This window comes from Zosterops lateralis, assembly GCF_965231275.1.
Source record: "Zosterops lateralis genome assembly, chromosome: 7".
Classification (NCBI taxonomy): domain Eukaryota; kingdom Metazoa; phylum Chordata; class Aves; order Passeriformes; family Zosteropidae; genus Zosterops; species Zosterops lateralis.
In genome coordinates this window covers 2,857,274-2,883,093 of record NC_139767.1, presented here as the reverse complement: position 1 = coordinate 2,883,093, position 25,820 = coordinate 2,857,274, and the positions used below count along the sequence as shown (strand labels likewise).

At 45.4% G+C, this 25,820-nt stretch overlaps 1 protein-coding gene across 3 annotated transcripts in view; it reads right to left on the bottom strand.

Moving 5' to 3' along the window:
* FN1 (fibronectin 1) overlaps positions 1-18,866 on the bottom strand; it is a 51,968-nt gene extending 33,102 nt beyond the window's left edge. The window contains exons 1-14 of one of the 3 annotated variants that reach the window (XM_083865317.1): positions 18,348-18,866; positions 18,008-18,136; positions 16,429-16,566; positions 14,118-14,249; positions 13,865-14,002; positions 11,335-11,493; positions 9,771-9,971; positions 9,157-9,336; positions 7,461-7,637; positions 6,867-7,019; positions 4,936-5,064; positions 3,312-3,455; positions 1,506-1,627; positions 124-301 (exon numbers count right to left, since the gene is read on the bottom strand). In XM_083865317.1, the coding sequence (XP_083721443.1) occupies positions 124-301; positions 1,506-1,627; positions 3,312-3,455; positions 4,936-5,064; positions 6,867-7,019; positions 7,461-7,637; positions 9,157-9,336; positions 9,771-9,971; positions 11,335-11,493; positions 13,865-14,002; positions 14,118-14,249; positions 16,429-16,566; positions 18,008-18,136; positions 18,348-18,504 (2,137 nt within the window). In that variant the 5' untranslated portion in view covers positions 18,505-18,866. The remainder of the gene's footprint in view (positions 1-123; positions 302-1,505; positions 1,628-3,311; positions 3,456-4,935; positions 5,065-6,866; positions 7,020-7,460; positions 7,638-9,156; positions 9,337-9,770; positions 9,972-11,334; positions 11,494-13,864; positions 14,003-14,117; positions 14,250-16,428; positions 16,567-18,007; positions 18,137-18,347) is intronic. The other 2 variants (XM_083865316.1, XM_083865315.1) reach the window with 2 other exon arrangements.
* Between the last annotated feature and the right edge of the window lie 6,954 nt (positions 18,867-25,820).

Here is a 25,820-nt window from a genome sequence, read left to right as displayed (position 1 = left end):
TGCAATAGAGAGGAAAGAGAGGCTGCATTAGGCATCACTGCTTTTGTGTTAACTGGGATGCACAAAGCAAGGACAGGGGTGAAGGAGATCAGGTTTTCCTGGATGTTCCCCTGCTCAGCTCACTTGTCACTGCTGTGGTGCTGGTTGTGGTGAAATCGAAGCGGGTGACCTCTTTGTGGCCGTACTGCTGGACACTGATCAGCTGCCCCTCATATATCACACCAGGCTTTAGGCCTGAGATGGTGTAGGAGTTCCTGTGGCCAGGGATGGTGGCTTCCTTCCACTGCCTTCCTGAGTTTTTCTGCAAGAAAAAGGACACTCAGACAGTGAGAGACCCCCCCAGGCTGCAAGCAGGGGAACCTAGTGACCCAACCTGCTGTGTGGTGACTATTCACTGTAATATTCAAACACAGATATGACTTGAGTGGCTTTAATGCACATACAAAATCAAGTCAAAGGAGAAGAGAAAAGTATGCCAAGAAGCAGGACCAATGGCATTGAGTTATTAGGTTTTACAGGGGTAAACTAAAAACAACCTAGCCATGAACTTTACCCTTTAAAAGGAGCATTATTTGTTATAAATTCAACTTATTCCTTCATCAAAAGCACAGTAAGGCATGAAGTAGTGGCTGAAAGATATAGATTTGAAGGCTGTTCAGAATAACTCTCTAATCCATCATCTGAAAACAATATACAGAGAAGTTCTCCCTTCTACCCTGTGTTTGAACTCTATGGGAAGCTTTAAAATAATGCTCCATCCTCTGAGGTTTGTACTCCAGTGCTTTAAAGTCCATTTCATTCAGGCCTTCATCCAAGATACACTGAAGTCAGTAAAAAGACTTGAGTGCCCTGAATGGCTTTGGATCAGGGCCTTTATTGTTCTCTTAATAACAGGCAGCATTGAGGTACTAATGCTCTTAATGATTAAAGTGCTCTTTTGTGAAGCTGGAACACAGCTCATCTGCGTTGGTTAAACAAAATCATTCCTCATAGAGGAACCAGCTCACAAGCAGTGGTTAACCAGTTTTGGTTTAGACTTCGGAGAAGATGGGAATGACTGTTTATTTAATCCTACACTGAGCTGTTTATGACTTCATGTCCTACTCATTTTTACCTCCTCGTTAACAGAATAAAATGCATCCTGGTAGTCTCTGGACACGCACATGTTACTAAAACAGCATTTCTTTGGATGAAGAGACTTCCACAAAGATTTACATTCCTAAGGTAAGGAAGGATATAAACTTGTCTGCTTGCTGTACTAGGGGTTTGTTTAACAAAACACTTGATGAACACAGCAACCAGTGAAGTTTGGGCAAGAAAACATGAAGTGTTTATACAGCACTGGCTCTCCTTGATGCTCAAGAGTAGCTGTTGACCTCAACAGGAAAAAGACACTGAATAAGCAACTCAAGTTCGCTGAAATTGTGTCAGCCACTTCTCTCAGACACCAGAAAAAGCCAAATAAAGTACTCCTGATGAACAACGATGACAAATGTGGCACTCACGGGTCTCCAGCGCAAGATGTACTGAGTGATGTGAGATCGTTCAGGAGCATTCCACTGGATGGGGTGGGAGTTTGGCTGATTTGTGCTCTCTGTGATGATCACCTGGACAGGTCCAGTTGACCCTGAAAAAAAGAACTGCCAGTTTTAACATACTGGGGATGTTGTGGAGTCATCAAAAAACAAGAAAGCTGCATGGCTCACAATAATGTGAGTGCACATATAATGAGTTTAATGCCTCATTGCTACCTAGAAAACCAGTGAATAAGAATAAATTCTGTGGGGGAGTTAATGTGCACTGCTTGGGTCCACTTCCTGTAAGCTGTCAATGAAAAGGAAAATGGGAGAGGTCTAGTACAGAAAAAGTCTGCAAACAAAGTCTTTGCTAACAAAAGCAACCTGCCAAATCCAGATCTAATCATGCAGCATGGTGAGGGAACATTTCAGATCTGACACTGAATATACCCTGAAAAGAGACACTAATCTTCTACTATTTTACTACATTTCTTAATCAGTTCATTTGAAGCATTGAATTTTCATGACTCTATGGAGGACAGATAGACTTTTCTCCTGTACACAAACACCACCAGAAGGGTTGGTGGAAGTCCTGAGACAAAACTGATGAAAATACAAGTTTTGCAGCACTCTAATGCTTAAGACTAATGATTGCATTCAGCTAGGTCAGGCTCAGGCTCTTTCCTCCAACAAGCCCTCCAATAGAGAAGGACAGGTTTTATGATCCCCTGGTTCTCCCTTTCAGTCCCTCCCAGCCCCATTGGGGAGGTTTCGATGAACACTCAGCAGCACTGTCCTCATGTCAGTTCTCAGAAAATCCCAGCAAAGAGATCCCTGGAATCCGCAGGCAAGTGTTTTAGCCATTAAATAGCTGCACCCTCAACCCATTCCCCGCATTTCTAATAATAATTTATTTGGACAACCACATAGCATATATACCTGTTCCCCATTTAACAGGATTACTAGAAAAACAAACCTGTGGCCAGAGGCAGAAAATTTCAAAGCTCATCTAACCCCAAATATACATTCAGAAACATTAGATTTGGTTTATTTACACATTTTCAGTCACTCTTGTGTCTAAAGCAGCCCAAAGCCCTGGTCTCCAGGCTGGAGGCATGCATATTTCACATAGCTCAGGGAGGTGTTTGTTTAAGCAGTCCAACAGGAGTAAATGAAGCCCAGCAAGTCTTAATACTTCATCTTATTCAGATGAAGACAGTGGCCACCTGAACCTTACACAGGAAAGCAGAGAGGTTCCCCTTATGTTCTGTTTGGGGAACTGAAGCTGAACAACCAACAAACAGGCATTGCCCATCCCTATAAAGAGTTCCTGGAATTGCCTGGACAAACAAGAGCTCAAATATTTAATTTCTTTGGGGCACTGAGCAGGAAAAACATTTCGTCCCACGATGGATTTTGCTTCTGTAATGAGTGGAAAAGGAAGAACTACATGTGTGAGTTTCAGGCAATATAAGCTGAAGATTGCACGTGTGGTATCACTAAATAACAAGAAGCAATTAAACCAGTAAGGCCAGTAAACCCAAATTGTTGTGTGCACTGAGGGTCATTCTCTGAACTAACTCTGGCCTTGGAAATAGCTGCAAACAGCTCGGGCCCCTCTTTACAACCCCCTGACACCTGTTTGTGTCTGCCAAGGGACAGGGAGAATCTGTTCCGTTTTCAAAGGAAACCAAGAGGCATTAGGTACAGAAACCTGAACAGCTGAGGGGTGGAAAGTTGGCTTTCCTCAGTTCTTACTCAGCAGATGAGTCAGTTTTCTGTGGGGTTTCTTACCTGGGTAGGTCTGCAGAGGCTGGCAGTGCCATTCTCCAATGCCACGACCATAGCAGTAGCACTGGTATCTGACCCCATGGACGTACTTCTCCCAGGAGTCTCCAATCTGGTAGAAGGTGCGAGTTTCTGAGTCCTGGCACTGGTCTGAGGGCACAAGAGAGACAGTTCGTCACCCTGTGTTACTGAAACCACAGTGAAATATCTACAAAGAAGAGTGAGTCCCAAAAGACTTTTGCAACACCAGTGTTTATTTGTAAATATAGAAACAAAGTGGCAGCAGAACTTGAATCTCAAAACAAGGCCTTTAATATAGCACTGCATGCATTAAGTTGGTTATCAGGGGGCCAATTCAGCTGTGATGCATTTCAGTGGGGTGTTCCTTCTAGAAAGATGATCATCCACTCTGGAGCTCAATTCTGCCCTGGCCAACTGAGTTCATCTCTCATTCAAAGCTAAACCATACTGCTCTCAAGGAGATCAAAGGCAAAAATTCTTCCTGCATTCAGCAGAATTCATTTATGTTTTAACAGTCCTCCAAATGTTTTTATTTTCAGCAGAATCTTTCTAGATTTACCATTGTATAAACCAAAGGGGGACAGATCAGATCCTGAAGTCAGCTTAACTAGTGTAAATACAGCACAGAACAGCACTTCAGTACATTTTCTACTCTGACAACTGCATGTATGCCTGGCTTGATGGAAATTTTCAGTGAGAACAAGCATTATGTTTGCTTAGATAAATAAGAGCTTTGTTTAGAAAGAGCCAACAAAATTAAACTTTAATTGCACCTATACAGATAGCAGAAATCATCCCCCCACCCCTTCCTTCAAACTAGTAATTTTACAGGAACTTTACTATCTATGTTCCTTGAACAAACACATACAGATACTACTGTAAAAAGAGCAGAGCTTCACAACTAGTAATTTCTAATAGATTTTATTGGCAACAGTTTGAAGCTCTCTTGGATTTAGTAATTGCCAACCAAACAGCCAGGTCTTATCTTCCAATCAAGGTTTGCTGGGGAAGGGGGGAGGCAGAAGACATGAAATCTCATTCCTGCAGAAAACCATGACGGTTTTAGCTAACCTCCAGAGCACTATTAACACGGGTTCTCATCCTAAGCTTTCTCTCTTTGCTAGAAAAAAGGGCAGCAGCCAAAAAATCAATTCAGTCCAAGGTAAGTTAACATGCACTGGTGTTCCTTCCTCAGTTCAGAGAGAAAACTCTGAAAGATTTTAGGATAGAGAAAGGCAAGAAAACTGATCCTAGCATCAGTGCCCAGTTGCATATTTTATCAGTGTTGAGGCTGCTAAGCTGACAGAATCCAGCCAAATCACCACAGCCTGGGGCTAAACTGCCCTGCTACCACAACCTGCTACATTTTACAATATCTGCTGGCCACAGCCAAGGTTCTTCTGTGGCAGGTGCGATAACCCAAGCATATGTTCTTAAATTAACAAATGCCCTTTCACTTACCCTCCATAAAATGCCTTGTTGCTTCTATTTTTGCTTTTGTACAATTCAGGACAGAAAGTGGACAAAGACTGGGCCCAAACTCCCACCCCAGTTTGCACAGAGCCACAAAGGGTGTTTGGCAAGTGGGGACAGCCCACAGGTGACTCACCAACAGGGTCACACTTCCACCTCCCCCGGCCCTGGCCGAAGCAGGTGCAGTTCAGCATGTGCCCCTCGTCATGGCGCTTGTGGAAGGTCTGGTTCACGTCGTAGGTGATGCCATCCACGATGCACTGGTCTGGGGGAGAGAGCAGAGCACATCAGCAATAGCTCTAAGCAGTAAGACAGAACACTTCTGCCTGGAACATCATTCCCTCTGCTTGATCAGCACACAGACTGACCATGACCAGTTCCATCCAACCCAGAAAGGAGCCCTCCTGTAATCTGTGACCCTCGTAGTGCTGCATACACACCCCTGCTCCCAAGCTCACCTATCAGCACTGTACAGTTAAGCAACCCTTGCAGAAAAGAGGTCTGTAGGACACAATCCAGCTACAAAAACTGCCTCGTTGCTCCTTCAGACAGATTCCATGTGTGAACAAAAATCTAAACCACCACACTGACTCTCCAACCATCTCCTCTGAGGAACATCTCAGCTGAAACTCCTCAGCCTCAAATCACTGCAACTACACAAGGAGATAAGGGCTGCTTCAAATTTCTAAAGATACAGTGAAGTACAGCCATCCTCATGAAGTTATTCTTCTGGGTATATCTGCTACCCTCTGTAGCAGTCTGAAGGCAGAGGCAGATCTTTTATGCACATAAGATGCTGCTGGTGCCCACAGTCTACTCTTCCCTCCTAACACAGTCACCAGACCCCATGCTGTAGTACAACGGTATCACTCTGTTACATTCAGTGTCCATCTGGGATCAGCCCCAGGATTCCTAAAGCCAGTCTAATCACAGCAAGGAGCAGAAAGACAAAACAAACATGAAAACATGCCCAGAAGCAAGTTGTTTTGTTAAATGAGACCCAGGAGACCCAAGTTCAGGTCCAGAGTCAATCCTGGACCAGCTGTCCTTGGGGAAGTGAGTCCAGGCTTTCATTCCCCATATTTTCCCACACCATGGGCACAGCATCAGGATAAACCGAGGAGTGCTCAGACTCTGCTGCAGGCGCCAAGGTCTGGCTGCTGTGTTTAAACAGCTCTACTCAAATAACTTCTGCCTTTTGAAAAAGCAAAGTATCTCTACCCTCTCCTCATCCAGAAGGACCACTTCACCTCCAGAATGGAACTGCAGAGAACTCGGCTGTCTAAGTGGAAACAAGACTTGCACAGACCAGAATTTTCAGCAGTGCCTTTCACGCTGTTCTGAAGGGAACACATGAAAAAAACCCAACCCTTCCAAAGCCCTTGAGTAAGCCTTTCCCTTAAATTATATCCCATTTCAGCAGTGGTGTTAAAGAGTCCTTTCTTGGCCTCTTGACAGCAACCCCCCTGCCTTTTCCAGACATGAAGCCAATGCTGTGAGCTGGCTGTAGGATGATCAAATGTCTGTGCTTTTAAGTCTTCTTTTTTTGGTATTGCTTAAGTACTTCTCCACTTGGACCACTCACACAAATGAGTAAATAAATAAGAGTAATCACCATGCTTTCCTGCCAGCTTTTCATATAGATTAGCCAGCAAAAGGCTAATCCAGCACAGAGGAATTGAAAATTTCACTGCAGAACAATAAAACAGAACAGCTCTGCTTTCAAACTTCAGACTAGTCTGGAGTTTCGTCTGTTCTTGAGGTGGGGAGGTGCCTATACTGAGCTCTCTGTAAAGTCACAGTGGTGCCAATTCCTAAATGTAGACAAAAGGAGGGAAGGATATAATGATCCAGATAATCAAGGTTTGCTTCTACTTGAGAGACTGTAAAGGCTGGAATATACTTTTCCAGCACATAACCAAGATAAGAACTTCACAGCTCCTCTAATCCACTTCCTACTCCAAAGAGTGAAGTGCAGTTCTCAAGCCCACAATGACAGAAAAAAATACCGATTTCTCTCACCTCCCACTTAAATTAAAGTCGTGATATCAACATGAAATTGAGTACCTCTGAGCTGTGAATAGGCAATGCAGGTCCATTCTCCACGGCCATTTCCTACACAAGTACACCTCATCATGTGGCCCATGTCGTGCTGCTTATCCCACTGGTCCCCAACGCGATACATGACACCATCATTGGTTGTGCAGATTTCTTCATGGGCTGGGTGAGAAGAAAGCAAGAGGATATTCATGAGGCCAGAATTCACAAGATCTTGAGGACTGAGACCATTTGCAATGCCCCTTCATACTGGGTAGTGATTTCTGCAACTAAACAAAGAAATTTTAAACACACACTCAAATTTATGTTCTCCAGCAGATCTACACCATCTGGCACCAGCTGAAGAGCATGCCTACCACTGTCTTGTAGCAAAGAAGTAATGAAAATTGCTTTCTCCTGGCACTGCCTAAATCTCTGCTAGAGGTGGTTAATGGGGAAAAAAGGGACAAAACAGAACTTCAGAAATGCCTTAAAGGCCTTTGGGCTGAGATGCAGCTCATTAGAAATCATCAGTACCTGACCAACAACAGAGAGGTCTTCACTTTCCAGCTCAAAGGACCACACAGAGGAGCTCTACAACCCCTTGATGGCTCTCATCCTTACCAGCCATGGGGCAGAAACCAAACTTCTGGTCAGCATCGTAGTTCTCAGTGGTCCCACACCACTTCATGTTGTCCCTGCGCCCCTCGGACGTACAGTCGGTGTAGTTGCGGTTGTTGTACAGGAAGGGGAAGTGGCACAGAGCACCATTGGAATTGCCACCACGTGTCTGGACCAAAACTGTGCAAAAAATGGAAAAGGAACAGATGCAAATGCAGCCTGCATGGAAGAGCTTGGAAAACAAACCACTAGCACTGTGTTTTCCCACGTGTGCCCTATATACAATCCACAGGCCTCTTTCCTCGGCTTTAATTAATTCAGATGTGGAAACATAAGCTTTGCACAAGGTCAGCTCAGTTCAAGCTTTGCTCTGGAACGAGCAGCACAGCCAGCCATGGGAATTCCCAGGAAACAGGGAAAACCAAAGCTTACTGTGTTTGAGAAGTAGCTTTGCAGATCCCTTCTCCCAAGGCCTAGGGAATGAAAAACTCACAGCTCTCAGCATACCTGCATTATCTCACTGAAGCTATCCCCCAGTGGTGCCTACCAGCCCTAAGGGAAGCATTCACCCTCAGGAAAGGGTTACAGTTCAGTTATGTACAACAGGACAAGCCAAAACCTCTCTGCAGGCTGGAAGCTTCATGTTTTGCAAGCAGCAGTGGAAAGAGAGCTGTAATCCACCTGAACTAATCACCTCTTGAGCAACTCTGCTTTACAAATATTGGAGAACAAGAAGACATTTACTGAGATTTTTCTATACCACATTTCTCTTTTCCACAGAGTATCACAAGAAGCCCCTCTAAAACATGCATGTGTGCATGGACAGAGACAGTGTTTGGGTGCTTTTCTGGGGGTGAGTTTGTTTGGTTTTTTAAAAAGAAAGTACTACATGCCCTGCAGAGAAAGGCTTGGCTTTGATCAGGAAAAAAACAACCACAGTAGAACAGAATTTTTTAAAAAAAGTCTCTGTGCAGTGTAAGAAGCAGAATTTTCATGTGGGAACATGCAGAATCACAAGGCTGGAAAAGTCCTTCAAGATCATCAAGTCCAACCCAATATTCTTCCCAAGGTCAGACCCCAAGAAGCTGCCTGGACACTGCTCCATGGATGTCTGACAGGCATTCCAGGAAGTCAAACCACACAGGTAGATAGATCTGTGCTGTGAAGGGAACACTGACCATCCACAGACAAGAGGGAATGCTGCTGGCTTAGTCATACCCCAGCTCTCGATCAGCCACCACAAACCACATCAAGATCACTGCTATATATGGCAGCCTGGCTAGATATCCAGGATGGAGGGAGTGACAGGACTGCACAAACTGTACTCCATGGATATCCTCCTCTTTGCAGCCTAATATGGGCATTGCTTGAAGCAATTCACCCAAGCAAAGCCAAAGATAAGCATCCTTTGGGCCAAAGCTCCATCATGACCAGGTACTCCCATTCTAAGGCCAGCTTAGAGGACAGAACAGGACTCAAAGGGTTCATCTGTAGAACCCTCCAAAGATGCCAAGAGCACACACTCATCAGGCAGCATCACACTGATGCTGTCATCAGGCAGCCCTCCATTCACAGCACTGCCTTGAGTCCTTCCAGACTGCTGGAATAGGTCAGGTAGCCTGTTCCTGTGCCCCCTGCTCCTTCCTCCATCCCTACACCAGGGTCACATGCACACAAAGACCCTCTGGGAAGGACTCACCGTTCTGCTCAGTACAGAAGGAGTATCTCCTGTCCTGCTCGAAGTTGGAAGTGGTGCTGCACCAGAAGTGCCCATCTGTGCGGCCCTCGGTGGTGCAGGAGTAGAAAGTCCTTCCATCGTAGGTGAAAGGCAGGACACAGGGCTCCCCATCAGAATTGCCACCATACGTCTGGGTCACGGCTTCAGAAGGAAAGTCACAGCATTAGACTGCGGTTTAAAGCAATCCCCAAATCTCAGGGCTCTGAAACAGCAACAACCCCTCCAGGCCAAGTCATTGGCTGCAGGGAACCCACGCTGACTGCCATGGAGCCAGGCCAATACACACCAACAGACAGCTCCACAGCCGTGCCATTCTTTTACATTCTTTTCCAAACATACGTTATTGCAGCTCCATTTGAATGAAGTTATTAATGCTGCTCCCCAAGGGCTCTGTTTCCCTTCAGCAGGTTATATATAGCTCACTGGGAAATGTTCCTGCCCTAAAGAACCAGACTTCAAAAAACCAAACCATTTCCTCCCCCCTTGTCCCCTGGAGAAGGGGACATTTCTGACATGCACACAAAGAGTTCTGGAGGCCTCACTGGAGCAAACAGGCACTCCACACCAAGTCATACCTATCTCCTGGCAGCTGACCCCGTTGCCCAGGCAGGTGCAGAGCATTTGCTGGCTGCCCTGTGTCTTGAGCCACTGCATGCCCACAGAGTAGATGACGCCATTGTCGGTGATGCACTGGCCGTAGGGCTGGGGCTGCGGCTGCTGCGGTTGCGGCTGGTACAGCGCCGTCTGCACGTTGGTGATGCTGGGGGAGCCAGAGCCTGGGGGACACAGGAGACATGTGGCACTCAAAGCTCAGCAGCAGAAGGCTGCCATTAAGTGCTGAGATAATAAAACCTTAGGCACTCCATCATTCAGCTTCCCGGGGATGCAGCTTAATCATTCCACTTAGCAAATTTCAACATCGGAAGAACAACTCCCCCTCTCTCCTAATGACAGCCTCTGGTTTCCAACCCTGTGGAGTGGCTTTAGAAAGGATTTGGAAACTTTCATGCGAATAGTTTAGAAAACAATTTTTTTAGAACAAAAATATATATATATTTGAAGAAAATGTAGAATAGAAAAAAATCAAGATGAGTGACAAGAGAATAAAAATTACCAAGGAAGTAGGGAGATAAGGCAAAAAGGATTAGTTTTTAATTTTTCATTGAAAAACAAGAAGAAGAAACTTAAAATGTATTCTTTCAGTCAGCAATTTTTAAAGTTTGAATCAAAGTTTTTGGCATGTTGTCATTTGGAACAATACTAAGAGACAGAGAGGCTTGGTGTTGTCTATATCATATAAATTTTTGCTGTTGATTCCCACAGGAACCTCCAGGGGAAATAATAATGGAAACAAAACACTGGCACCCTTGAAGTGTTACACATTTTGAAGTTTAGATCTTCTGAGAGTTTTAAGTTAACCTGATGGCACCAAACAGTTAAAGGTCATTTGCCAAGTAAAATTTAGTGCAGGCAGTGCAGGAAAACAGAAGTTTTACATTGCACTCACTGATAAGAAACCTAGACCCTTAAAATGACAAACAAAAGAATTTAGGAGCTGAAGATTTAAACCTTGGGCACAAAAAACATGCTACCTGTAAACTAGGCAGTATTTCATACCAAAATTACAAGCTATCTCAGGAACATGTATTAAACAGCATTGTATACATTCCTTGACATTTCTGAGTTTTTAAAGCTCAGCCATTAGTAGGTGTGTTTATCATGTCAAAGAAACCAGATGGTCTCAGTGGGGTTTAAATAAAGGACACTTCAGGAAAGTTACCCTGAGGTGAATACATAAAGTTCAAACATTAACCTGGAGTGCCATGCTCCCAAGACAAAGACAGTTCCTGTGAATGCAGGGCCCCAGGTGTGATTTACTGCCCTGCGATTGTGCAGGCAACCCCATCTGTACGTGCCAGCCCCATTTGTGCAGGGAAACAAGGTACCAATTAATCTTATCTCCACACGCACAAACAAGGAGCATCTCCTGAACTCTGACCCTCTTTGCTGCTGATCCTCCCCAGACAAGACTCAAATACTTCAATTAGGATGGAACAGCTTAACTTCAAGTCCTAACCTGTGAAAACGTGCCATTCCTCCTCCCCTCCCCTGTGTTCCATGGCAGGATGTCCCACTTACCAGTGCTGGTGGTGTGCAGGGACGTGTGCCTCTCACACTTCCACTCTCCTCTGCCATTCCCAGTGCAGACACACTGCAGCAAGTTCCCACGGTTATCCTTCTTGCTCCAGTTGTCCCCAATCCTGTAGGAAGTCTTGGTGTCGTGGTCATTGCAGCGATCTGTGTGAGGAACAGGACTCTCAGCTGGGCTGCACTGGGCAGTGCCCAGCTCTCCACCACCAACTCCATCAAAGCTCACCCAGATTAAAGGCTCACCTCATCCTCTGGAGCCCACTATTGCAATTCCCACATGCACTAAAGCCTGCAAAGCCTAAACTGCAAAGGCTGAGAGCATCCCCAAATCCTGGTGCTTTAGCCTAAGGAAAGATTTCCATTAATTTCCAGAACTGTGCTTTCACTTTGCAGCCACTGTCAAAATGAGCTACTTTTTAAAGCCATTCGGTCTAGCACACACCTTTAAAGCTAAACTTTTATGACCCTCGGTTTTCTTTTAGGAAAAAAACCAGGAGTCTTTGCAGCTTGGTCATTTTATACCATTTTATACCATACACAGGGCACAGTTCAAAATCAGGGCTCTCTCTCTCTTCTGGAAGGGACTAAAACCTGTTTGAGGGCAACACGTAAAATCCCATTTCTTCCAAAAGAAGCCTCCCTGAAGCTGCAGTGAAGTTAATACAAGCTGCTCAAGTAACACCAGGAGTACCAGACTTCCTAAATCTCTCTAATAACCCACAGCCCCCGATGAATTGAGCAAATGGGTTCAAAGGACAGCACAACAAACTACTTTTGTCTGGATGCCAGAGCCACATGGATTAACTAGTTCTTCTTCCATTACAACATTTTACCTACTTATTCAAGGGAAACTTGATACAGTGACTCAAATATAATCACAGATCAATGAACATGGATTTATGAAGAACTGTGGAAGGACATGTGCATTAAGCCAGACTGCCACTGAGAGAGCACACAGGACAGAATGTGAATGTAGAAAACATGTTACTGATTCACACTGCTAGAATGACCAGAAATTGAGCATTTGCCAGAAGTGTGGTAAATTGGTGAGGTATTCATCATGCAATTTTGCAAATGTGAAAAAAATGTGTCTCATGAACGCTCTTCCCAATGAATAGCTGAAATGTCACTGAAGCAATCAGCTGTGATGCTGGAAAATGCTGGCCATAAAAGATACATAACAGCAGCACACACTTGAAGTGCAATGCCATTTTGTGGCCTAGAGGTATCATTTTATATACATAAATTTCAATTTCTCTATTCAAATGTAATTGGAAAACAAAATGAAAAATGAAGAGGTCCTTATATTGCAATTTTCCCCATGATACAACAGCACGGACCTGAGTTATGGAAAGAAAGCTACTGCCAAATACATTTTATTAGTAATAATAAGTCCTCCAAAATTCACAAACAACACATTCTGTTTTATTCATTCCAATTTGACAGCTAATGATTTTTCCCCATATGTCTTTAACAGACTTAATATTGTCAAGGCTGGGTTGATTTTTATAGCTTATTTCTTGACCAAGTCTCTCCAGGTCTTCCATTTTAATCTCCACCCTCCTAAGTGTCTTATTCTTTACAAGTCTGCTGTTTACATTAGCAAAAATCCATTATTTGTGTGCCCCAAGGCAACTGAATGTGAGGCAACTGAAAAGCTGCAGAAGAGTTCTCAAACCTTGCATAACCAAGGCATAAGGTACAAAGTTAAATTTTCTTGAGGCAACTAGTGCAAACCCGAGACAGAAGTAAGCTCTGTGGTGGAGCTAACAGGACTGGAAGAGAAGGTCAATAAACAAGCAAGATTTTGAGTTTTAAAAGTCCTGTTTGCTCTGCAAACACAAATAAAATGGAGTATTTACGGTAATGTCCCTCAATGATGCAAAAACTTTGTTAAAAAATCACCTGTGCTGGTGGAGCGGGAAATGGGGGGGGGGAAATTGATAAGAGAAATGATAGAGCAGGCAAAAGAAGCCCTGGATTAGCTAACACAAAAATTAAATAGTAACAGAGAGAGAAAAGTAAGAAACTAATTTAATCTTGCAGATCCTGCTGCTGGAAAGGGTATTTAAGTTAAAAACCCCTCAACTGTCCCTCAGAAGGCTCCTTGAAAGCACAGAAATTGACATCCCTAAGCTAAACTCTGCCTTTTTGTGGGCCAAGAGATTTCCCTGACTCACTGGGAGATGCCTGGCTGTGGCTCAGCTGACATACAGATTCCTTAAACCTTTCTCTCTCCATGAGATTAAATCCCCAAATAATGCAGGCACCCTTGATGACCAGCGCTGATGATCAGCTCTGGGGAGTGTTCCCTGACTGCAGATGGCGACCGGGGCACCACACAGATCTCTGTCCCCTCTTCACTTCCCAGAGGATGGCCATCCCTCTCAAACTACAGCCACTTGCACAGGGCAGACAAAGGAATAACTTTCTCACGCAGGATGAAAAATGAGTAAGAAAATAAACAAATAAATAAGCAATATAAATAAAGCAGAGCAGCTGCCAGGGCAGCACTTACTCCTGGAGGTGCAGGTGATGCGGCCGCTGCCCTCGCCGAGGCAGGTGCAGTCCACCATCATCCAGCCCTGGTAGGGCTTCTCCCAGGTCTCTCCCACCACGTAGGATGTCCCGGCTGTGTTGTCGTAGCACCGCTCGGCTGTGAGGGGAAAGCGGATCAGAGCCCACCCGGGGCATTCCCACACGGAGACAAGGGCAAAGGGCCCACCCGCCCCGAGCGCGCCAAGGGGGAAGGCCCAGCAGCAGGCACTCACCCACGGGCTTGCAGGTCCACTCGCCCTTGCCGTTGCCCAGGCACACACACTCCAGCATGTACCCGCCCGTCTCGTGGGGCCGGCGCCACGTGTCACCGATCTTGTAGGACTGGCCACCCTCATGGCAGCGATCTGTGGGGGGAGAGGGGAACTGAGGTGAGGGACGCTCCAGGGACGGCATGGGGGTGACAAGGTAAGGGCCATCTGGGCAAGGGCCAAGGGGGTCAGCTGGGGGAAGGGGCAGCAAGAAGGAGGAGGGACGCTGAGGAGAATGAGGGGAGACATCAGCCTGTAAAATGGCGCTCAACATTTTCCCGCCCTTTTCCGCTGGTGCCCACCATTTACGGAGCCTCCCAGGCCCTGTCCTCAGCTAACTCCTGTCCTTCCTTCGGCCAGCTTCTCCAGGTTCCAAACCACAGGCAAAGCCTGGCTGGTGACAAGGGAATGCCAGGGAGTGATGAGTTTCCCCCTCAGACCCTGCCCTCAGGCTGAGGGCTGGTGAGAGAGGCTTTGCCTCCATCTTTGCGTTTGAGGCACTTGGGCTTCTCTGCGGCCACTCGTGAGGGACACGGTGGCCAGGACAGCACGGGGAGGATAAGGAGGTGCTTGGTGTGACAGCCCAGTGGGAAATCAGAGCTCTTTTGGGGTTTGGAAAGCCTGCCCTGGAAAAGCAGATTCCAGCCCATCCGTGCCCCCCAGCCCTGAGGCAGCCCGGGCTGAGGGAGGGTAGCACAGTGCAGGGCAGTTTGCAAACACAGAGTTTGCTTCTTTGGAAGAATCCAAGGGAAAAAAAAAAGAAGACAGAAAAAACACCCACATGCCATCATTTATTAAGAGCCAGTAAAATGTTTTGTGGGCTCATTTATGAAAGCAGGGAATCTCAGAGCTCTGAAGATTGATTCAAAGCCAGTTGCAGTCAGCGAGACTCTCCAGTGAGCTCTAAACCAGGCTGATGATGAGGAAACAAGGCTGCTCTTACACTTGCAATTTCCTTACTGACTCTTTTTCTTACAGCACTTATCATACCCTGCCCAATAAAATGCCATTAAATTCAGAAGGGCTCCAGCTTTACTTGTTAGATTTAATGCATTATTTTTTTCCCATGCTACAGTGATGGCTGGTTTCCGAGTCCTCTGTGGCAACACTACCAGGATGTGCATGTGTGTCTTAAACAAGAAACTGGATACTTTTTAACAGCAAGACTTTTCTCAAAAGGTACCTCAGAGACTTTGAAATCTCTGTATAAAAATCCTGACACACAGCAATCTTCCTCTGTGCTCACAGAAAGTCCAATTATGAACTAAAGGGAAACTGTGAACAATTCAGTGACTCAATAAGGAAAGGATTTCCAGACAGAGATGTGAAAGGGGAGCTGGGGAGAAAGGACCAAGGGAAGAGAGGGAAGAGCAAGAGGAAAGTATGGGTCAAGCTAGTGAAAAAGGAGTTGCAGAAACATGTTAAGCTGCTGTCTGGACATCAAATCCCAGTTCCCTTGACAAGCATTCAATTACATTTTTGGAGACTGAAGGACTGGCTCTCAGGTGGCATTCATTTATTATCATTTATTTTGATTAGTCTCATTAAGGCTGATGTTGTTATTTTGACCCACTAGCTGCAGAGCAGACTTTTTCCCCCAACCAAAAAACTACTTTAGTAATTCATCTGTGAAGATGTAACACACACTCTTGTACATAATAAATTACTAGCCTGTATGGCTGGACACTAACAGTAATTTTTGGCCTATGTTTTCTCACATAACGCTTGACCTCTTAAATAAAAGAGGAGTTTGGTTGTGTGTCAGGCAATTGAAGAGATGGGGTCCCCATGGTTTGCATCATGAAGCCAATTCTATTGGACACTGCTGGTTTATATACCTGTCAGGCACGAGCTAAAAATAACTACTTGCTTAAGCAGTAACAACCATATCAATGTTTCTTAATAACATTGCTTACTTATGGGCTAGCACAGACTTGTACAGGCCTGTAATGTCATGCATACAAACATACATCCTGATCTCTTCCTCCTTCAGGGTTTTGCCTCGTCTTTCCAGGGCTTGTGGCCCACTAAATCTAGCATATCTACTTCTGTAATGAGTTCAGCAGTACTTTGAGTCCTGCTTCTTAGCTGTTTTCCCACAGTTGTGCAAATTTATGTAGGTGGGGCAAGGACTTTTAATTTCAAAGCTTTAGTGGGCTTTGGATTAAACCCCATGCAACTGTAGCTAATAGGCACTGGGAATATCATGTAAATTACTCTGGAAAATATGACACTAAGGAACAATAGCTCTAGGAACAGGCTCTTAGTTACATACTGGCAATAGTGCAGCTGATTCTCCCACGTCCAGCTCCAATGCAGGTACAGTCCCAGATCATGGAGTCCTTGGGGCGCTCGTAGGTCTCCCCGACTCGGTAAGTGGATCCAGTGTATTTGTCAAAGCAGGTCTCTTCAGCTATGAGGAAAGGGAAAAAAAGGAATTAAATAATCAGCTTCATGTAACCACACCAGTAACACGTACAGTCAGCAGAAACACATTCCTTGCTTCCTCACAGAGATATTCCTTTTCTCCTGGGGAAAAATGTCTATCCGTCTCCTCTTTCCTCATGGGATGAAACAGTAGAGAGGAAAGTGGGTGAAATTTACCCCCTCAAGGCCCCCATGATGCTCAGCAACCTCTTCTTCTCTCTCTCAGGGAACCAAAAGTGGCACATGGCAGGCATCCTGAAAGCATCATTCCCAGCTGTTTGAAGGCAACAGTAGAGAAGACAGGAAGGAGCAAACAACCCCTGGAAACTGTGTGCTTTGTCATGCTAATCCTCCTCACTCTAACTCAGCAGAAATTGAGCAGATTCATCCCAAATTCTGCAGCAGTCCCACCAAAGTCAACAGCAAAGTTCACTACTTGTGAATTGCTCACACTCATGCACGGGTAAGTGATTACAGAACATCAGTGCTGCCACCAGACTCAAGATGTGAGGCAGAACAACTTTCTTCACTGCTGGGCAGATAAAGTTCATTGTGTCATAAGGAAAACTCAGGAATCTCCGCAGGGGAATGAAAAGTAGATTGAACCCTCTTTTATGGGGTAAGGGGACTGAGCACTCCTTAAAATACTCCAGCCATGAGGCAGGCAGCACACAAACCTTGCAGAACAGATGGCTGAGATGCTCACAACTGTCTTATATGAACACTGTCAGCCAGGAACCAGTTTTTTGTCTCTTCTATCTCCAGAGCAACATAAAGGAATTACGGCAAACCAGTGGCTTCAGACCAATAAATACAGATAAACTGCATCTGATAAAGTGGACTACACCAAATCCCAGAGACTCATCCTCCAGCAGACCTTGCATTTAAACTTCTTTCTGTTCCCTAAACTTTTTCTGCACAGACTAAACAATCTCATTTTACACTCAATTATAGAAAGCTCACAGCACGGTCGGGAGGCTGCGGAAAGTTGTAAGCTGAAATATTTTTAAACAAGCTGACGACACTGCACAGCTATGAAAAGTTGGGGTGAAGCAATCAAACAGAGCAGAGCCAGAGCTGCAAAGTGACTCCAGATTTGAACTTCTCCGTGCGAGTCCAGGAGTCAGTTCAGTTCATTATAAAGAAGAGGTTGGCTCCAAAATTAATGTTTAGATCCAATCCTCCAGAGAGATGAGTGATGTTTGGCTCGGGGTTCTGGTGGCAGGCCCATCGCTAATGAAAAGCATTTCTGAAAATCCCAAGCCACATCTTCAGTGTAATTGAGTGTAGATCCCATTACTGACCCTAAGTACCAAACTCCAGCGGAAAACCCGGGCTGCCAGCCCTAACTCGTACAAGGCTCGGCTTATCCGGCACCAAAAGCCGCGCTGGGGTGTCGACGCAGACAAAAGGGGCCACCAACTTACGTTCGGGCTTGCTCTCGCAGTTGAACCCTCGGCTCCCACCGTAGCAGGTACAGACCAGAGTGTTTCCCAGGTAAGTGCGCTCCCACTGCTGGTTTATCTGATAGTACCGTCCATTGTCAAAGCAGGTCTCTGGGGGGAGAGGAGGAGGAACGGGGATGCAGAGGGGGCAGAGAAAGCGAAGTTCGGCGTTACCGGGGGCAGCAGCCGGGAGGGAAGGGGCGCACACGTGTGCGGGTCCGAGGGGCGGCTCAGGGGTCAGACAAAGCCCCCCGGGGCCACCGGTGCTCCCTGCCCACCCCGCTCCGTGCCCTGCCCTGCCCTTCCCGCGGGCGGTACTCACGCTTTCCCTGCGCGGCGGTGCCCTGCGGCAAGGAGGTGGTTTGGGTCTGCGCCTGCCGCCGGCTCTTGCCGCCGGCCCCTCGGCGCTGTCCCCCCGCCGCCGCGGCCCCCAGGCAGAGGGCGAGCAGCGCCAGCCGCCACACGGCGCGGTCCGGCATCCTGGCACGGCTGGGCTGGGCACGGCACGGCACGGCACGGCTCGGCACGGACAGCCCGACGGACGGGACGGCGGCGCTGCCCGGCGCTATATAGGGCGGGCTGGGCGGGGAGAGGCGGCCGCCGCCGCCCCAGCGCCCATTGGCCTGGGCGCCGCCGGGGGCCGGGCGGGGGCCGCCACCGCCCCGCAGAGCCCCGCCGGGTGGGAGGCCCGGCCCCCCTCGAGCGCGGCGGCCGTGCCATTTTGTACAACATCTGGCTGAACAAAATGGCTTTTTTTGAAGGGAGAGGCAAACTTTACTTTTCTTTTTTTTATTTTTTTTTCCCCTCGAAGCAGCGCTGGCTGTAAGCGGATACCGCTCCGTTCAGGAGGAGTAATGTTCTGCACAGGAGAGAAGGTGAGGTGTAACACACGGGTTGGAAATAGAAACCCCGAGTGATGTTTTATCTGCTGCTGGGAATTCAAGGTTAAAAGCTTTCACACCTCACGTGGAAAAATCGGTGCCATTGCATTCCATTCAAAATAGATTTCACACCCTCTTTCTCTGACTTTATTTCTTGCTGTCCAAGATGAACTCTGAGAACAAAAGAAAAGTGAAAAAAAATAAATACTAGGTCTTGAACCTTTATTAAGTGGAAGGGTTCTTCAGTGTGATGCCGTAATGTAACCCTGCTGTACACAGATTTTGTCAGCCTCTTCCATCCACTTTCTCCCCATGAGTATCTCTGCTGCTCTGAGCAGGGTCTCTTTCCCCTGGTTTGAAGGAATAGTGCAAAGCAGAGTGTGCACAGTGAGTGTGGCTCTCAGGCTGCCAGTGAACAAAGCACAGTGCATGCCCCATTCTGGGACAGTGCCTGCACCAGCACCCGAGTTCAGATCATACTGGAAGGTTGTGTTGATGACCCTTTTCATGCTTCTCACACGTATTTTGTCTTGGCAAAGGGATTGTTAACCTAAAAGGTCTTCTGCAGTTCCCGAGGTATAAAAGCAACTCTTCATTCAAACCTGAGTGTGAAGTAGCCTACAGTGCTTCCAGACACCTGTAAGGTGAACATCCACAGCTCTCCAGAAGAGTCGTTCAGCATGTTGAGCACCGTGCTCTGGTTCCACTTCCAAGCCTCTGTGCTCTCTTTACTGATGTGCAAGCAGTAATACCACTCTTGAGAATAAGACTATGTCAGTAGGCAGAGAACTGATCCAGTGTGTGCTCTGTTCCAGGAAAACATGTAGTTGTGATGTCAGGTATCTGTTTTCAAGGACATTTCTTTTCCCCTGTATGAGGAGTGCCCACAGATACATTTACACAAGCTACTCTACTGAAAACTTACTGGAAATTGAAACCTGACCTGGCAATTGAGGTGAGCTGTGGTGAGCTAATTCCCACCTTTCCTAATTTTTATTTTTAGATCCACTGCACTGCCTTTTTTTAAATTTATCTATTTTTTTTGACTCACCAGACACAGATTATCCCTCATAATATTCACAGAACTAAGGTGGCCACAGCAAGGGAGAGTATTAGCTCTTGAAGCGGGACACAGCATCATAAACCAGCAAATGTCAAGTTTCTTGAAGTGAGAACCTGCTTTAAGAAACTGTTCCTGCTTTTCTGAGAGCTAAGATATGATGTGTCGTCCTCAAATTCCATCTCACATTCCACCCTCTGTCTGGAATTCTCTGATAAAAGCCAGGTGAAAAGCACATAGTCAGAAAATGTTGCTGTTTGACTGTTTGATGTACTTTACCTAGCCTGCTCCAAAGCTAGAATTACTGAGTGGGAATCAGTGGAAAAGAGGAGTTTCCATCCTAGGAAACACATACATGCAATGAGGAGGCAATTTGAGGTAATTTTTCCAGTTACTGAGTATAGAGCCAATGAATGTGTGAACAGATCCTGCTGCTGATACAAGCTGCTAATTAAGCTCAATTGACATGGAAAAGGAAAGGGTTATGAGAAGTCTTCCAGGGCAGCAGGGTTATGATATATCAAATTTGCTCAGGGAAATCTGCTTAAATGTAAGAGCTAAGTACCTGAGAAACAGGATGTAGGAATGGGCTAACATGAGGAAGAAATATCTGCTTTTAGCAATTATTTGCAAGTGGCATATAAAAGGTTCATGTGTCAGGTATCATTCCCATGAAGGTTAAATTATTGACATTGACCTAATTTCTGTTTATTTTAAGTCCAGTTCACATCATTTTGCACTGCACTTAGGTCTTCAAGGGCTGTATAAGTATTTACACAAACTGAAAATTGTATTGTCTGAAATTTGAATGAGAAAAGAGTGTCAGCAAACTGTCTAATGCTTGTGTCTAATGCTTTCCACAGAATTAGTTACACAAATACAGGGACAAATGTAAGATCCTTGTTTGAGAAAACATTACTGGAAGCACACAAAACAAAATTATAATTTCCAGTGATGCTCAAATTAGTTTCTTGCATAGCCATCATTTACAAGCCAGCAGAAATAGTCTTACAAGTATTATTTCAAGATAATTTGGAACAGTCTGGTTTCTTTTTTTAAAGGAATCTCTGACAGTAATTACACGACAAGCATGTAGTAATTATTATATTGCATGTTGTTAAACTTGGTGAGATGTCTCTTATTTATTTCAGGAAATGGATGTAGCTCCTTTGTCTGTCCCTCTGTCAGTTTGTCCCTCAAGCTAACAGGAAATGAAAGGAAGATTCACCTGAAGTCTTCCTTCAGATGACATCAGTTTGAATTTATAAAACACCCGTTCATGGGTTCTGCCTCCAAATAACATCAGTTTGAATTCATAAACCACCCGTTCATGGGTTCTGCCTCCAAATAAGGATTAGGAATGTCCCAAACCTCTGCTTTAGCCATTGGTATTCTGATTCATGTTCTTGGTCTTTTCAATTATTTTTTTTCCTACTGAAATCCTACCTTTTTGACTCTTGGCTAGGAAAGGCACATACCCTTATAAGGTTTTCCTGACTTTTGTTGCTCCATCATATTGCTCTGCAGATAAACTTCTCCACTTGATTTCCTTTACTTCACACACTTGTGGGGAGCCACACGTGTGACTGGGAGCACAGTCTGTCCCTGTAGCCATTCCTCAGCAAATTCCAACAGCAAAGAGAGGATGAATCAGTACACAAAGGACCAACTCACTTGTTATTCTATAAGAACCTTAGGAAAAAAGGCCACTTGGGCTTAATTATCTCCTTCTAAAATTGTTGCTTATAAGGAACAAGAATCATGAAGTGAAAAGGTCAGGATTCCTCTCCTTGACATAGGGAGACCATTAAACGCTTCCTGCAGTTCCCAAATATTTTGCAAGAACCCCTGTTGCGACCTGAAAATTTCTGAATCATCACAATTTCAAGTCTGTGGTTTTTGTTAGGTCACAGCAAAATGCACTTCAAGGCTGCTGAGGCTCTTGCTGCACAGTGCTTCATTCACTGCTGAGTGTCTCCTCCAGGAATCCGGAACATCTCTCTCGAAATGAAATCCGTTCCCTCTGCCCGTTAGCTGCAGCTTCAGGGAGAGAGACGTAACTTCATGCCAGCTCTCGGCACAGGAATGGATTTCACCGGGTATAAATGCTCTGTGACAGGACATTAATTGCATCTTTGGCACTCTCAGTGGAAATTCCTTCTCTTCTCCCTCCTCCCGGGTCCTTCCCAACGAATGGAATTGTTCGGTGTCATCAACACAGAAAAATGCATTTCCTTTCTCTAGCTGTCCGTGGATTAGGATATTTTGTTTGGTCTACCCAAATTGTTGTAGTTCGCCAGTGATGAGAAGTTTGCAGCCACGGGTCTTGTTTTGCATTCGAGTCTGCAGTACTGTCAGCCTTCATGAGCCACTTCCTATAAAATCAGGGGAGCACCTTTGGAGGGCAAGAGATTTCCATTCTTTCCCAGGAAGAGGAGTTCTCCTGGGGCTTTCAGACTGTTTGTTTGTTTCCCTGATTTTCAGTGAGGTGTTTGCATCACATACTAGTGATTTAAGGACAGAAACTGAGATCCTGACGTTTTTCCTGTTGCCAAAACACCAACAAAAATGGGAACTCTCATTAGACCCACGACAATGGGAATAGGCAGGCAAGTGGCATGGGACAGTCCCTCATTCCCAGGTGAAGCTTCTGGGTGGGCAGCAACAGCTTCAAAGAGCTGAGAACCTGTTTTTCGTCACACTTTGAGATGTTTGGCAGAGACTTTCATAGATTCCTGAATCCTACCCATGTTGCCCTAAATCCTTTGGATAGTCCATCCTGATGTCCCTCCAGGGAGTTCTGCAGCACTTGTGGGAACTGTCAGGACAGCTCTGGAAGTCTGAGTTGGCGTTTCAGGATATGTCACAAGCACCACTGATTGGGGCTGTGAGACCTGGCTTGGTGTCCCACACCAAGAACAGTGGGGCCAGCTCTTGAAAAATGTTATTTTAGGCAGAGTTGGAACTATTTTGTCTCAAGGGCTGTTCCATCTCCCAGTCAATGTCTGCCCTGCTCACATTCTGTTGGCTGTTTTTATTTAGTCATTACATGTTTCTAACAATAATTTGACTTTTGACTAATAAAGGGTTTTTTCTTTTAATGAAAGGGCAAGAGTTATGTCCATTTTGCTAGGATCACTTGCATCTCCCTCAAAGCCGAGAGACAGAATTGAAACCCTCCCTTTTTCCTCAGCACTTTTAAAAGTACTGAAGTGAAGTGAAATAATGGTGATATCACCACCAGCAGCATGAGGGGAACTTGGCCACAAACCCTGGTGTTTGAGCACAGTTCCTTTTATTCTCTCCCAGTGAATATGGCAAACCACACCGAGTCTTGTTTGGTTATAGGCAGTCCTGGTTAAAATCCAGAAATAAATGCTAGTGCTGGGTTGAGCTTGGCTTGCTGTGAGGAAGTGGAGTACACTGAGCAAGCAAACAACCACATATTATGATGATTATAGGGGAGTGCATAAGGGGTTGAAATTGAGAGTCACAAAGGGCTGAACTGAGCCAGGAGCATCCAGGAAGGAAATGTTTTGGCTCCAGGCTGCAGTTTGTCCCCTGTTTCTTTCTTACCCCTTCCACCCAGCATTGCATGGAGCCAAGGAGTGTGGATAGTTCTTTGCTGCCAGCTTTGAGGGGGTTTTCTTTTTTCTGTTTCCTTCTTCTTCGTTTACTGTAAGTAATCTGATTTTTTGGCTTCATTCTCAGAGATGGGAGAAGCTCTCACTTTCACTTGTTTTTCAGTCCTACCCAGAAGTTCCCATTGGCCTCCTGCTCTATACTTTCCAGCTTCTGGGGTAGAACTTGAGTCTTCTCCCTGTCTTCATTCTCACTTTCTTCTTCTTGCTTTTCCACCCTCTGCCTTCCGGTAATCCAGGCCAGCAAGATGTTCCTTGGTTTCTGATTTATTTATTTCAACTTGGCTGTTTCTATGGCCCTGCAATAGTGTCACTTCTCCTGTGGGATTTTCACAACTCTTTCTCTTCTGTGGATGGGAATCCAGCCCAGAGAGAGGCCCAGAATAAGGCAGAAGGGCTGTTTCCGACTTATTCAAACCCTTTGTGGAGGCTGAGCTTCTAGCAAGAAATTATAATAAAGCAGGCTGGAGCTTCATTCTGTGTCAGTCTGTCAACTCATAATTAGTCTGAAGCCAGGGCTTCTTATAGGTGTGATTCTTCTCTGGGGAGCTTTGCCAAGGGACAGTTTTGGTCCTTTATAGACATCAGTATTGAAATAGTTTTTCAATATCATTGAAAAATCCTATCCTGTCCTGTCCTGTCCTGTCCTGTCCTGTCCTGTCCTGTCCTGTCCTATCCTATCCTATCCCATCCCATCCCGTCCCGTCCCGTCCCGTCCTGTCCTATCCTATCCTATCCTATCCTATCCTGTCCCGTCCCGTCCCGTCCCGTCCCGTCCCGTCCCGTCCCGTCCTGTCCTATCCTATCCTATCCTATCCTATCCTATCCTATCCTATCCCTTTCATTGGAAACCTCTAATGAGAGTCAATGTGGCCAATGGAGTTACCCTAATCCTAATGTCTCATTGCTTAGCTGTTTCTGGGGTGGCTTCCTGTTACCTTCCAGTTGTGCTTGGATTAGTTTTGGTTGAAAGTTGGGCCTCATGGCAAAGGACTTCCTATACTGACTCAGAAAGTTTCTGCTCTGTCATTAACCCTTTGAATTCCTTCTTTATTTTCAACCATTGATTATAGTGGGTTAGACTTTTTCTCCTGACACTCAAAACTGATAATAGGCTGAATATGTTTTTTTATTCTGGTCCTTGTTCTGGTTTGAGGTTTTCATTGCATCTTGGACTGGCTTGGAGCTTGTATTTTCAATCTGTAGTGAGCTACTTATCCATGAAATCATACAGATTTGGAGCTTTCCAACAGCTGTCACTCACTTCATTTACCTTTCTGACAGTATTTATAGAGTTGGCAGTGTCCTCACTCTTGAGATGATGAATTACTGTAGTAACAATAAATATACATGGCTTTCATGGGCCATTTTACATCATTCTTTCTGCCACCCAGCCTGATACAGCCACACCAAAGGAGTTTGTGTGGAAATGGGAGCTTTATCACTGATGGGATTCAGCCATGGTGTGTGTGGGATTGGCTTAGCTAGAGATGCTGCAAGAGGTTTTCCACTGGGACATCACAAGTGAAAACAAGTTTGCCTGGAACAAGAAGCCATGCCCATATTCCAGGAATCTGTTTCATTGCTTCCAAACACTTCCACACTGATTTAAAGCTTCAGAGTGTTTTGCAGGAAAGCTGGTGATTCAGACACATCTCTTCTCTTGCAGAATTCTCCTCTCAAGACCAGCCAGCACCTTTGAGTGCTGGGCAGAGGGATGGATTCATAGTTTGGCCTCCACTTTGTTGGCTACACTTTTCCTGTAATGCCATGGGAGCAGTGGTCAGGCAAGTACTTAGGCATGTAGTGGATAGAAAACTAAATCTCTTACCTTACCATAAGGCGGTTGCAAAAAATTTCACATTTTTCTTAAAAGGAGCAGAATTTCAGCCTGTTAGCAGGATGATCTAGAATTATGATTATAATTTCCATAGGTATGGAAACAGAGGGAAAAAAAAATCCTGAATCGTTTGACACTGTCTGAAGAGGAGAGTTTCTCTTTATGTTGTCCAGGATAACTTCTGGCAACACCAAAAAAGCTGAACATCTTTATTAAGTGAAGTAGGAAGTGTTTCAAAGATGCATCATATCTTGTGGTCATATGCTAAAAACAAATATCCCAAAGCTCTTGATGATGCATCTGGTGTTTGTACTGATTGAATGTGTCCCAAGCCAGCTATATTTATTGGAGGCACATTTTTGCTTAGCCAGGT